This window comes from Gordionus sp. m RMFG-2023, chromosome 1 (genome assembly GCF_954871325.1).
Source record: "Gordionus sp. m RMFG-2023 chromosome 1, tfGorSpeb1-WG-v2, whole genome shotgun sequence".
NCBI lineage: Eukaryota > Metazoa > Nematomorpha > Gordioida > Chordodea > Parachordodidae > Gordionus > Gordionus sp. m RMFG-2023.
Genome location: NC_088775.1, coordinates 63,165,066 through 63,179,462, shown reverse-complemented (window position 1 = coordinate 63,179,462; position 14,397 = coordinate 63,165,066). Strand labels below are relative to the sequence as shown.

The following is a 14,397-nucleotide window of genomic DNA, read 5'->3' as shown; positions in this document are numbered from 1 at the left end:
ATTGAAAATTTAGGAAAGGCTTCAAATTTTGATCTCTTCAATAAATTGTTTTAAATAATTCTTAATATTATAACTTTGCTAATTATGTTACTCCTAATATTTCTATTTAGAGGATTTTCATAATCTGTTTTATACTTTGTTTAAATCATTCAAACCTAAAAATTTACTTTATTTTAATATTTATTATATTGTGTAATTCTTATAATATTTTTAATGGTGATCAGGCATTGCAAAATACTATTCTATGAATCCTCCTATGAATATATCTTAAACAATATAATTCAACATAAAGAATTATTTTTATTGTTTTTTTGTCAAAAATATTGAATGTTTGTTATTTATAACACAAGAATCTATTTTATATTTTTTATTCTATATTTTAGAAATATATTGAAAATATATATATAGTAATAAAATTTGTAAGAATACAATAATATATTATAATTCTATATATATAATATAATTAAAATTATGTATTATAAAATACAATAATATATTATAATTGTAAATATATATACAGAAATAAAATTTGATATATTAGAATACAATATAAATTATAAATTGCTTTTTATTAGGTTTTTGAAATAATATTGTATTATTTTCTGGAAGCTATATTAGATTGTATATGGTTCCTATATATTTTTAAATTTAATATAAATATTCTTAATATATAATTATTTGTTTTATTTATGGTTTCCTAAAAAAATTTTGAAAGATTTTGAAGAGAATATCCAGTGTAGTCTAAAGTTTTGGTTGCTATAATTTTTGTTATATAAAATAAAGGAAAAATGTTTACTATTTGGTAGCTTAATTTGAGTGCCTAAGATATTTTTTGAAATATTTTGAGATGAAGAGAATTCGAATGCTATTTTTATTTTATATTTAATAAAAATTAAAACACAAAATATACTAGCTGGAATAGTTTTTGACTGAGGGCCTAAATTTTTTGGTATATTTTGAAAATGATATTGGGAATATAAGTTTGTTGCTATTTTTTTGTTGAGTAAAATGTTTACTCTCTGGTATCTTAACTTGAGTGCCTAACATATTTTTTGAAATAATTTGAGATGAAGATAATTTGACTGCTAATGTATTTTAATAAACAATAAACATTTAATTTTTAGTGACAGCATATAGTTGAGTGTTTTCTGTATTGGAATGTGGTAGGTTAATCGTTTCAGTCATATTTTGATTAGCTTGGGAAAAATCTTTTTTTAAAATATATGTATATTATAATATCATTTTCAAAAATTGCTAACTGTGAAATATTTTATAATTTTTAAATAATACTCTTTTTTTGCATTTTTTTAGGCCTTTTGTGTATTGATCCTCGTTTGTATTTTATGGGCATTTTAATATTTTTTATTATATTTATATCCCATTCTTGTAAAACTAATGTTATCTGAAATTAATCCTTTTTGAGAAGAATAATGAGCTGATGATTATTCTTCTCATAATTACTCACAACCTGTTTTAAAGTAGAAAAATCTTTTAGTTTTAAATTATATCTTAATTCCTATTAAATAAAAATATATTAAATAAGCATCAATTTTAAAAAGGTCCGTATGGTTTATCAGTTGGTGTGATTAGTACCCGATTTGTACCGTTTTCAGTTCGATTTGTACCATCACCGTTTTTGAGATATTCTAAGAACAAAATGGGGGGTCAACTTCACGACAGCCCCCCAACTTTTGAACTTAAAAATAAAAAGTGAATAGGTCGACAGAGAATGATTTGTACCGTTTTCAGTTCGATTTGTACCATCACCGTTTTCCAGCTATTGACCGTTGAAAATATGGCGCCAAAAATAAAAAATACTCAACATTTATATTTTTAAAAATTTTTTAACGTACAACGGTAGATAATTTTTTTCTCTTCCTAATGATGCCTCAAATTAAGCTTTATCTTCATTATTTATTTCGGAAATCAAATTTTAAACCTTATATTATAGCGTGAAGTTAGCCCCCCCCCCCCCAATATTCAAAATTTGAGATTTTTCAAATTTTTAAAACGGAATTGATTTGTACCCGATTTGTACCGTTTCAAACTCGATTTGTATCATTACCGTTTTCCAGCTATTGACCGTTAAAGATATGACGCCAAAAATATAAAACACTCAACATTTATTTTTTTTTAAATTTTTTTAACGTACAACGGTAGAGAATTTTTTTTCTCTTCCAAATGATGCCTTAAATTAAGCTTTATCTTTATTATTTATTTCGGAAATCAAATTTTAAACCTTATATTATAGCGTGAAGTTAGCCCCCCCCCCCAGTGGCGTAGCTACGGGGGGGGGGTTTCGGGTTTGGACCCCCCCCCCACTCCCCCCCAGAGCAATTTTTTTTTTAGAATATTCGTTTAAAAGACTCAAAAGTGACTTTATATCAAATAAATACCATGAATATTTATATTTTTCTGGTTTTGATGTTTGTGGAAGGATATTATTACTTTTATATATATAAAAATTATTCTGTATATTATTTTAAAGTCATTGATAATAATCTAATAAATTATAATAATATATTATTTATGCATATTTAAAAAAATATTTATTATAATTTATCGAAGATATGGTTCGAAAATAATAATATGAAATAAAATAGTGCATAATCTACTTTCTCATGCTTTTGAGGTTAAAAAATATTTAATCCAGTGTACTAATTAATATCTTATGCATTATAGGCTCTATTGAAAATAATAAGGATGATGTAAATACACCAGGTCAAAATAACATTTAATATAAAAAATATTTAAAATTAATAGCTAACTATTTTTATTTTAGAATTTAAAATTAAACACCTAGTCATAGTTTTAACTAAATTAAAATTGCCAGTACAAACCACTTTGGGTAATTTATTATTTTAAATAATTTTGGCTAACCAAAATATTTTGACATTTATAAGATATACCCAAACGTAGGAGGGAAGAAAATGATCTTGATACACTCATTTATATACCCAAAGACCATATAAAATCACTACCTAGTACAAGTAATATAATCTATTAAGATTTAAATATTTTTTATTATAGATTTAGATATATCAAGTATTACATTTAATAAAAATGATGATAGTCAACAAAATGAACACACCAAATCACTAATTAATATAGAAAATCAAAATTTTAATGATGAACTTGATACCATAAGCAACAATTTACCACCCACATCAGGTATTTTATAATGACCTTATTTAAATGAATCACTAATTAATATAGAAAATCAAAATTTTAATGATGAACTTGATACCATAAGCAACAATTTACCACCCACATCAGGTATTTTATAATGACCTTATTTAAATGAATCACCAATTAATATAGAAAATCAGAATTTTAATGATGAACTTGATACCATAAGCAACAATTTACCACTCACCTCAGGTATTTTATGAACTTATATGACCTTATTTAAATGTATTCATTTAAATTTTAGAAATACCTAGATACTCTATAAAAAATTATGATAAAAATAAGCTAAATACACTTGATCACTTCAAATCTCTACCTAGTAAAAGTAATGTTAACTATTACCTTTAAATATTTATATCATAATTTTAGCTATATCAAGTATCATATTGAAGAAGAATGATAGTAGTCAACAAAATATTATAGGCTGTATCAATTTAGAATTTAAAGGTTATCTAATATGTTGTTTTATTTTAATTTATTTTTATAGGAATATCTCAATTAATATTCACACCAAGGGGTAAAAAAATAGTGATAACAAACAAAAAAATACACTAAGTCACAACAAATCACTATCTAATAAATGTAATGTAATCAATTACTTATTAATATTTACATTAAAATTTTAGATATATCTAAAAAATCTAGGGAGAATTTAAATGGAAATGAAGTTCCACTCATGTCAGGTATTAGTCTTTATTAAATTATATTTATTTAAAATCTTAGCAATTCCCACATACTCCAGAAACCTAAGGGTTAATAGACAACCAATTATACTAGATCATTTAGAACCATCACCTACTACAAGTGATATAGTCTATTACTTTATACTTATAATAATCAAAAGTTGGTTCCAAAGCTAACATGTCATCTATGATTATTAGCCTAGGTTTCTCAATATTAATTTTATACATCTATCATATATTGGTAAAAAAATATTGCCAACATAATTTTGATTTTTTCACTTTGAAGGATATCGACTTAAATTTACAGTTTAAAAAAAACATTTATTTTTAATCTATATTTTTAATGTGTTTACTAATTATAAAATATATCATTTATAATTAAGGCAATATAATATTTATAATTAAAGCAATATAATATTTATAATTAAAGCATAATATTTATAATTATAGCAATATAATATTTATAATTAAATCAATATAATATTTATATTTTAAATAATCGCTTTTATTTGTAAATAACTTCTAAAAGTATAATAAAATGAAACGTATATCAATAAAATTGTGTCAATGTGTTATTTTAATTAAAATTATGTCAATGTGTTATTTTAATTAAAATTAGTGGTTAATGGCTCAATTTTAGCCGATATGACTAACTCAATATATTAGCCAGAAAATTTTGCTCATGGAGATACAAGTTTTATATTATTCGAGAAATCTCTAGGCTTGAACAATAATTTTTGGCAAAAATATTGAGTTAGCTGTTTATAAAAATCAGCTCAAGTCGAGCCGTTTAACAAGACTAATTAAAATAATTAATAATTCTAGGACTTTTATATTATAAGAAAAACCAATATGATTTTTAAGATAAACCCGGCCGAAGGCCGGGCAAAGGGCCGAATCCCATAAAAGGGGGTCTGGGGGGCGAAGCCCCCCATGCTTTTATATGTGGACCCCCTCTAAGGAAAATTCTTAGCTACGCCACTGCCCCCCCCCCCAATATTCAAAATTTGAGATTTTTCAAATTTTTAAAACGGAATTGATTTGTACCGTTACAAACTCGATTTGTACCATTACCGTTTTCCAGCTATTGACCGTTAAAGATATGGCGCCAAAAATATAAAACACTCAACATTAATTTTTTTAAAAAATTTTTTAACGTACAACGGTAGAGAATTTTTCTCTCTTCCTACTCAAATTAAGCTTTATCTTCATTATTTATTTCGGAAATCAAATTTTAAAGCTTATATTATAGCGTGACATTAGCCCCCCCCCCCCCCCAATATTCAAAATTTGAGATTTTTCATATTTTTAAAACGGGATTGATTTGTACCGATTTGTACCGTTACAAACTCGATTTGTACCATTACCGTTTTCCAGCTATTGACCATTAAAGATATGGCGCCAAAAATATAAAACAAAAAAATTTTTTAACGTACAACGGTAGAGAATTTTTCTCTCTTCCTAATGATGCCTCAAATTAAGCTTTATCTTCATTATTTATTTCGGAAATCAAATTTTAAAGCTTATATTATAGCGTGAAGTTAGCCCCCCCCCCAATATTTAAATTTTTAAAACGGGATTGATTTGTACCGTTACAAACTCGATTTGTACCATTACCGTTTTCCAGCTATTGACCGTTAAAGATATGGCGCCACAAATATAAAACACTCAACATTTATTTTTTAAAAAAATTTTTTAACGTACAACGGTAGAGAATTTTTCTCTCTTCCTAATGATGCCTCAAATTATGCTTTATCTTTATTATTTATTTCGGAAATCAAATTTTAAACCTTGGCGCCATATCTTTAACGGTCAGCTGGAAAACGGTAATGGTACAAATCGAGTTTGAAACGGTACAAATCGGGTACAAATCAATCCCGTTTTAAAAATTTGGAAAATCTCATATTTTGAATATTGGAGGGGGGGGGGCTAACTTCACGCTATAATATAAGGTTTAAAATTTAATTTCCGAAATAAATAATGAAGATAATGCTTAATTTGAGGCATCATTAGGAAGAGAAAAAAATTCTCTACCGTTGTACGTTAAAAAATTTTTAAAAAAAATAAATGTTGAGTGTTTTTTATTTTTGGCGCCATATCTTTAACGGTCAATAGCTGGAAAACGGTAATGGTACAAATCGAGTTTGTAACGGTGCAAATCGTGTACAAATCAATCTCGTTTTAAAAATTTGAAAAATCTCAAATTTTGAATATTGGGGGGGGCTAACTTCACGCCATAATATAAGGTTTAAAATTTGATTTCCGAAATAAATACTGAAGATAAAGCTTAATTTGAGGCATCATTTGGAAGAGAAAAAAATTCTCTACCGTTGTACGTTAAAAAAATTAAAAAAAAAAATGTTGAGTGTTTTATATTTTTTCCGCCATATCTTTAACGGTCAATAGCTGGAAAACAGTAATGGTACAAATCGAGTTTGAAACGGTACAAATCGGGTACAAATCAATCCCGTTTTAAAAATTTGAAAATCTCAAATTTTGAATATTGGGGGGGGCTAACTTCACGATATAATATAAGGTTTAAAATTTGATTTCCGAAATAAATAATGAAGATAAAGCTTAATTTGAGGCATCATTAGGAAGAGAAAAAAATTCTCTACCGTTGTACGTTAAAAAATTTTTAAAAATATAAATGTTGAGTGTTTTTTATTTTTGGCGCCATATTTTCAACGGTCAATAGCTGGAAAACGGTGATGGTACAAATCGAACTGAAAACGGTACAAATCGGGTACTAATCACACCAACTGATAAACCATTGAAAATCAAAAATTGCGGGGCGAACTTCACGGACCTATTTTAAAATTACCATTTTTTCCACATTAGATAAAAAAAATACGTAAAAAAATTTTTAAAAAAAATACGTTTAAAAATTTATTAAAAAAATACGTAAAAAAAAATTTATTAAAAAAAATAATAAACAACTTTTTTTTAATATTTGTTTGTAAAACAAGCGTGTTGGTTGAATAAAAAAATAAAATAACTTTATATGACACCATTTATTGCTGTTAAATAAAGGCGTTCCTTGTTTTCTAATATTTCTTGCTGACAAATAATGAACCAAACTACAAAATGGCGCTACAGCTGATTACAATGTGTGGACACTTTTCAGGTTCGGGTCCGCTTTATATGGACGCCTTTATTTAACAGCAATAAATGGTGTCATATAAAGTTATTTTATTTTTTTATTCAACACGCTTGTTTTTTTTCTTTAACAAATAAATATTAAAAAAAAGTTGTTTATTATTTTTTTTTAATAAATTTTTTTTTACGTATTCTTTTTATCTAATGGAAAAAATATTGATGCTTTTATTATTTAATATATTTTTTAAATATTAAAAAAAATAAATTTTTTTTTACGTATTTTTTTTATCTAATTGAAATAGGGGTAACATAATTAGCAAAGTTATAAAATTAAGAATTATTTGAAACAATTTATTGAAGAGATAAAAATTTGAAGCCTTTCCTGGATTTTAATTCAATGGTATAAGAATAAGCTGTAGCCATTGATGTTCATGTTTTTCACAAGTCCCTTGCAATTTATTTTAGTATCTTTCAGCCAATTTATTTTTATGTTATGTAAAAAAATAATAGCATATTTGGGATTTGATTAAGAAATCTGTCACCATGTCTTAATAAGCTAACAAAAATATTTTACTTTTTATATAAAATATCAAACTGAATAAATATTATTTAGTAAATTTTGATATTACATTCACCTTACATGATTAAAATAAAAAATTGTATTTATAAATCTTAGAAAATTAAGCTTAGGCCATGCATCTATATAAATATGGAAAGCGTAACAAGTCTGGTGTAGGGGAGACCGGGATACATTGAGTACAGGGGAATGTTAGGACATTCTAATTATAATTTGAGCTATTATTTTATAAGACTGGAAATTTGAGCCTAACATAGATAATTTTGTCATACATCATTGGCTAAAAAAGATTTGAAAAATATTTAGTATTTTAATTTTTACAGAAGAATAGGTGTTATGGCATACCAAAAGTAATAAAAAATATTTGCAAACTTTATCGTTTATATTTATAAATAAAGCTTCAAAAATAATAATAAATAGATTTTAGGAAAGCCTAAACCCTATTTTCCAATCTGGCAAACTTTCAGAATCAATAAACATGAATTAATATTATTTTGGATGATATTTATAAAGTTAGTGGGCTCGGTCATAGTTGGTCATAGTATAGTTGGGATACGCCATTTTAGCTCATTTTATAAACAAATTTATTATTAATTTAGTATTGTGAATAATGAATAATTAAATACTTATCTTTCGCTATGTTTATTATTAAAAAAAAATTTTTTTACATTTTTTTCTTTACAATTTTTTTTTCCCCAAAATAAATTTCCTAAATTTTGCTAATTTTTTTTTTATATAATTATTGATTATGAATTACAATATTATCAATAAAATCATATGTGTCATAGTCTCTAGTCTTACTGGATTACTGATTTTAAATTTTTAAATTTATTTAGACCTCTATTTCACGAGTGTCCCAACTATCACATATGTGTGTCCCAACGTACACAGAGTCTGTCATAGTTGGGACAAAACAAATTTTTTTTTTTAAATTTAATTTTCTAAAAAAATATAATCTTCATAAAATATATATTAATTATTTCAAATAGCCTATACTTCTGGGATTCAGAAGATGTTTTAAATATTCAGATTAGTCTATTAATATTAAAATTATTAAGGTTTGAACGAAAAGTGTCCCAACCATCCACGGTCTCCCCTGCCAGGATATATAGGTTGTTTTACTTTATTAACATTAATTTTTTTAAATTTATTAAATGAATATTATGACAAAATTGCATGAAGGTTATTTATATAATGAAATATTACATTTTTAATAGTATCAAAAGATTATAATAAAAATTTAATTCATGATTAAATAAGACATTCAATTATCCCATTAATTGGCCCTATTGTTTGAGAATAATGTTAAATTCCTCAACATCTATAAAAATATTTAACAATATTTAGATTAATAACTTTTCATGAATATTTCTAAGATATGCATGTGCTAATATATTTGAAAAATTTCAATCTGGGTTATAAATTGTGGTCCATACTATTGGAATATGTTTTAAATATAATAATTTGAAAAGGTATTCTCCTCATAATTACTCATAAACTATTCTAATGTAGAAAAATCTTTTAGTTCTAAATTATATCTTAATTCCTATTAAATAAAAATAAATTAAATAATAAAATCATCAATTTAAAAATTACCATTTTTTCCATTAGATAAAAATAAGTAAAAAAAAATTTTATTTAAAAAATTTATTAAATAATAAAACAATATTTTTTCCATTAGATAAAAAAAATAGGTAAAAAAAAATTTATTAAAAAAAAATAATAAACAACTTTTTTTTAATATTTATTTGTTAAAGAAAAAAAAACAAGCGTATTGAAAATATTAAAAAAAAGTTGTTTATTATTTTTTTTTAATAAATTTTTTTTATCTAATGGAAAAAATATTGTTTTATTATTTAATAAATTTTTTAAATAAAATTTTTTTTTACTTATTTTTTTTATATAATGGAAAAAATGGTAATTTTAAAATTGATGATTTTATTATTTAATATATTTTTATTTAATAGGAATTAAGATATAATTTAGAACTAAAAGATTTTTCTACATTAGAACAGTTTATGAGTAATATAGTATGGACCACAATTTATAACCCAGATTGAAATTTTTCAAATATATTACATGCATATCTTAGTTGAATATATGTTTAATCATTAATTAGGTTTTTATTAAAATCTTATACTATTAAAAATATAATATTTCATTATATAAATTAACCTTCATGCAATTTATCTTCATAATATTCATTTAATAACTTTAAAAAAAATTAATGCTAATAATGTAAAACAACCTATATATCCTGGTACACCAGACTTGTTACGCTTTTCATATTTATATAGATGCATGGCCTAAGCTTAATGTTCTAAGATTTATAAATACAATTTTTTATTTTAATCATGTAAGGTGAATGTAATATCAAAATTTACTAAATAATATTTATTCAGTTTGATATTTTATATATAAAAGTAAAATATTTTTGTTAGCTTTAAGACATGGTTGACAGATTTCTTAATCAAATCCCAAATATGGTATTATTTTTTTAACTTTGCTAATTATGTTACCCCTATTATTTCTATTTATAGGATTTTCACAACCTGTTTAATACTTTGTTTAAATCATTCAAACCTAAAAATTTACTTTATTTTAATATTTATTAAATTGTGTAATTTATATATTATTTTTAATGGTTATCAGGCATTGCAAAAAACTATTCTATGAATCCTCCTATGAATATATCTTAAACAATATAATTTAACATAAAGAATTATTTTTATTGTTTTTTTTGTCAAAAATATTGAATGTTTGTTATTTATAACACAAGAATCTATTTTATATTTTTTATTCTATATTTTAGAAATATATAGAAATAAAATTTGTAAGAATACAATAATATATTATAATTCTATATATATATAATTAAAATTATGTATTATATATAGTATAATTGTAAATATATATACAGAAATAAAATTTGATATAATAGAATACAATATAAATTGCTTTTTATTAGGTTTTTGAAATCTTGATTGTATTGTTTTCTGGAAGCTCTATTAGATTGTATTGTTTTCTGGAAGCTCTATTAGATTGTATTTGTTTCCTATATATTTTAAATTTAATATAAACATTCTAAATATAAACTATTTGTTTTATTAAAAATGTTAACTATTTGGTAGCTTAATTTGAGTGCCTAAGATATTTTTTGAAATATTTTGAGATGAAGAGAATTCGAATGCTATTTTTATTTTATATATAATAAAAATTAACACAAAATATACTAGCTGGAATAGTTTTTGACTGAGGGCCTAAATTTTTAGGTATATTTTGAAAATGATATTGCAAATATAAGTTTGTTGCTATTTTTTTGTTATATTTAATATAGAAAAGTAAAATGTTTACTCTCTGGTATCTTAACTTGAGTGCCTAAAATATTTTTTGAAATAATTTGAGATGAAGATAATTTGATTACTAATGTATTTTATATTTAATAAAAATTAAAACACAAAATATACTATCTGGAATAGTTCTTGACATAGGGCCTAAATTTTTAGGTATATTTTGAAAATGATATTGGGAATATAAGTTTGTTGCTATTTTTTTGTTATATTTAATATAGAAAAGTAAAATGTTTACTCTCTGGTATCTTAACTTGAGTGCCTAAAATATTTTTTGAAATAATTTGAGATGAAGATAATTTGATTGCTAATGTATTTTAATAAACAATAAACATTTAATTTTTAATGATACCACATAGTTGAGTGTTTTCTGTATTGGAAGCTGGTAGGTTAATCGTTTCAGTCATATTTTGATTAGCTTGGGAAAAATCTTTTTTTAAAATACATGTATATTATAATGACATTTTCAAAATTTGATAACTATGAAATATTTTATAATTTTTAAATAATACTCTTTTTTTGCATTTTTTAGGCCTTTTGTGTATTGATCCTCGTTTGTAATTTATGGGCATTCTAATATTTTTCATTATATTCTTATCCAATTCTTGTAAAACTAATGAATTTTTATCTGAAATTAATCCTTTTTGAGAAGAATAATGAGCTGATGATAATAGATCTATAATAAATAAAACATTTACTTGAAATTCTAGGAATACAGGAAGAATCACTTATGACCTCCAAAATTTGACCTATAAACATTCATTAGAGAAAAATTAATATGATTGGTATAATAACTTGTTTCAGCAATAGGAAAAGAATCACCTGTGTTGTCTAAAATTTGACCTATAATAATTCATTAGAGAAAATTTAAAATGGTTAGTATAATAACTTGTTTCGGCAATAGGAGAAGAATCACCTGTGTTGACTAAAATTTGACCTATAATAATTCATTAGAGAAAATTTAAAATGGTTAGTATAATAACTTGTTTCGGCAATAGGAGAAGAATCACCTGTGTTGACTAAAATATCTATAATCTTTCATTAGAGAAATATTATGATTGGTATAATAACTTGTTTCAGCAATAGGAAAAGAATCACCTGTGTTGACTAAAATTTGATCTATAATTAAAAAAAATTTTTAAATGGTTGGTGTAATAACTTGTTTCAGCAATACAGGAAGAAGCAGCTATGGTAGGTAAATTTTGACCTATAATATATGATTAATAAATGTAAAATTGATATATATATTAACTTATCTTTGGGATTTCATTATCATATAAAATCTTTCTAACACAAATCTGAATCCATTTTCATTAGGTTTAAGTTTAAAAATAACTTTGCTATTGCACCCTTGTTTAAAGGTTCTCTTTTCTCTTAAGCCTGTTGAACTAGATTTGAAAATCCGACCTCCTCTTTTGCAATTGTATGTTAATGTTTTATATTTATATATTGGATCATGATGAGGCTTAGAACGGGAGATATAATAATTTGAAAAGGTATTCTTCTCATAATTACTCATAAACTGTTCTAATGTAGAAAAATCTTTTAGTTCTAAATTATATCTTAATTCCTATTAAATAAAAATATATTAAATAATAAAATCATCAATTTTAAAATTACCATTTTTTCCATTAGATAAAAAAAATACGTAAAAAAAAATTTTATTTAAAAAATTTATTAAATAATAAAAGCATCAATATTTTTTTCCATTAGATAAAAAAAATACGTAAAAAAAAATTTTATTTAAAAAATTTATTAAATACGTGATATAGTGTTTGCAACAGTCCGGTCCGGTCCGGTCTTATTAGACTTTTCGGTCCTATGGGACGGTCCCGTCCAACAACACGGTCCCACGGTCCGGTCCGACCGAAGACCGATTAAAGAATATAAAAGTTTACTATAAATTGCTTTATAGTTAATGTGTATGTCCATGAACATATAAAATATGATTATTTAATGCCTAACACTATATAATATCGAATTCATCGTTTACTTTTTATATTCTTCCGTTTCATTAAATTCAATATTCATAGTTTACTTTTTATATTCTTCTTTGATTAGGCATTTGTGTATAATATAATAAAAATGAATTGATGATATAATTGAAATATTAATAGGGTAATTTAACTATTCATTTTTAATAAATTTAAATGCAGAATAAAACTTTTGTAGCTTTATAAAAAAAATTTTTTTAGGTGGGACCGGACCGCCTGGACCGGACCGACGGTCTGGTCTCATTTGACTTAACGGTCCATCGGTCCGATCCCATTTTAGAAAAAAAAGACCGGACCGGACCGTTGCAAACACTAGTGATACGTGATATATAGCGCTTTTGCCCTCTAACGTTGAAGATTCAACAGAGCTACGCTAGGTTTTCCTCATTTCCATCTAATTGGAACAATTTAATTTGGATATAAAAATAAAAATATGAGGAGCCCTCCACACGTTTGTGGGCAAGCCGCACGTACTTGTAGGCACAACATTTCGAAAAATGTTGCTTAAACCTCTATAGGCTTTAATTTAGGAGTGGGACAAAGAAAAAGCCTATACCCGAGAACTACAGTATAATTTAATTACTTTAAAGGTGGGTGATGGCTGATTTTAAGCTTAATTTCTTTAATGTAAGTTATATCTGTAAATAAATATGATTAAAATAAAATAATATTTACCACCGGATGAACCGAACCCATCATTTTCAATTTATTAAATAATAAAACAATATTTTTTCCATTAGATAAAAAAAACACGTAAAAAAAAATTTATTAAAAAAAAATAATAAACAACTTTTTTTTAATATTTATTTGTTAAAGAAAAAAAAACAAGCGTGTTGAATAAAAAAATAAAATAACTTTATATGACACCATTTATTGCTGTTATATAAAGGCGTTCTAACATTTTGAGGTTAGTGTTTAAGATTTTCTGTTGAAAGTTTATGGATACCTGCTGGTTGCTAGTTCATTTTGATAATCATTGTCTATCTAAAATTTATTGAATGTATTTAACAATAGTACAATATTATGTCAAATTAATTAGCCTAAATTAAAATTATAAAGAATGGAAATGCAGTGAAAATATTTTACTAATTTACTTTAAAAAACATATGCATTATACATCAAATTATTTTAAGTGCTTACTTATATTTTGTGTCAACTTTCTTGATTTATCGTATTAATTTATATTGCATTTAATTGTATATGAGTGCAAAATAAATATCTGGCAAAATTATTTTAATCATAAACAGTTAAAAATTTAGGAGAGGAATGACTAAATAAGGCAATTTTGTCTATTTATTATTTAGAATACAATATTAAGCCAAAATGATTTGGAAGATCTTGTATCAATATAAGCCTAAATTAAATTATTAAGAATGGAAAATTTTACTCTTCTTGTTCCTTAAATTAATGCTGAAAAATACTAGTAATTTACATTAAAAACAAAATTAAAAAGCAATTTTGATAATAATTTACCCCAATAATTCTTTGGCTTATTTCTAAACCTT

General features: G+C 24.2%; 2 protein-coding genes across 14 annotated transcripts; one reads left to right on the top strand and one right to left on the bottom strand.

Annotated features, from left to right (window-relative positions):
- Positions 1-711: 711 nt before the first annotated feature.
- LOC135930969 (cell division cycle-associated protein 3-like) lies at positions 712-12,459 on the bottom strand. 13 transcript variants are annotated; one of them, XM_065467774.1, is made up of 16 exons: positions 12,235-12,459; positions 12,151-12,196; positions 12,058-12,105; positions 11,970-12,005; positions 11,882-11,926; positions 11,788-11,835; positions 11,694-11,741; positions 11,597-11,647; positions 11,251-11,328; positions 11,137-11,205; positions 11,016-11,093; positions 10,903-10,971; positions 10,782-10,859; positions 911-1,085; positions 797-865; positions 712-756 (listed from the first exon to the last, which is right to left on the bottom strand). In XM_065467774.1, exons 1-15 carry the CDS (start codon positions 12,415-12,417, stop codon positions 808-810), a joined length of 1,110 nt encoding a protein of 369 aa, XP_065323846.1. In that variant the 5' UTR covers positions 12,418-12,459; the 3' UTR covers positions 712-756; positions 797-807. The 13 variants fall into 13 exon arrangements, with proteins under 13 accessions (XP_065323846.1, XP_065323849.1, XP_065323851.1 ...); XM_065467777.1 differs by having other exon boundaries at positions 10,903-10,926; XM_065467779.1 differs by having other exon boundaries at positions 11,016-11,042.
- On the top strand, positions 1,658-4,088 carry LOC135922376 (uncharacterized). Its single transcript, XM_065456763.1, has 12 exons — positions 1,658-1,710; positions 2,654-2,721; positions 2,783-2,848; positions 2,904-2,990; positions 3,031-3,171; positions 3,217-3,276; positions 3,322-3,381; positions 3,434-3,514; positions 3,559-3,636; positions 3,677-3,771; positions 3,816-3,872; positions 3,913-4,088. Exons 1-10 carry the CDS (start codon positions 1,658-1,660, stop codon positions 3,742-3,744), a joined length of 762 nt encoding a protein of 253 aa, XP_065312835.1. The 3' UTR covers positions 3,745-3,771; positions 3,816-3,872; positions 3,913-4,088.
- Positions 12,460-14,397: the final 1,938 nt, after the last annotated feature.

Bases quoted from the DNA above. Each gene is read 5' to 3' on its own strand.
- LOC135930969 (XM_065467774.1), bottom strand. From the start codon at position 12,417: ATGAGTAATTATGAGAAGAATACCTTTTCAAATTATTATATCTCCCGT. The intron at 11,648-11,693 runs GTTATTATACCA...GAATGTTTATAG, and splicing joins TTTTCCTATTGCTGAAACAA to GTCAAATTTTGGAGGTCATA. The intron at 11,206-11,250 runs GTATCATTAAAA...AAAATACATTAG, and splicing joins AGAAAACACTCAACTATGTG to CAATCAAATTATCTTCATCT.
- LOC135922376 (XM_065456763.1), top strand. From the start codon at position 1,658: ATGGGGGGTCAACTTCACGACAGCCCCCCAACTTTTGAACTTAAAAAT. The intron at 3,515-3,558 runs GTAATGTTAACT...TCATAATTTTAG, and splicing joins CAAATCTCTACCTAGTAAAA to CTATATCAAGTATCATATTG. The intron at 3,637-3,676 runs GTTATCTAATAT...TTATTTTTATAG, and splicing joins TATCAATTTAGAATTTAAAG to GAATATCTCAATTAATATTC.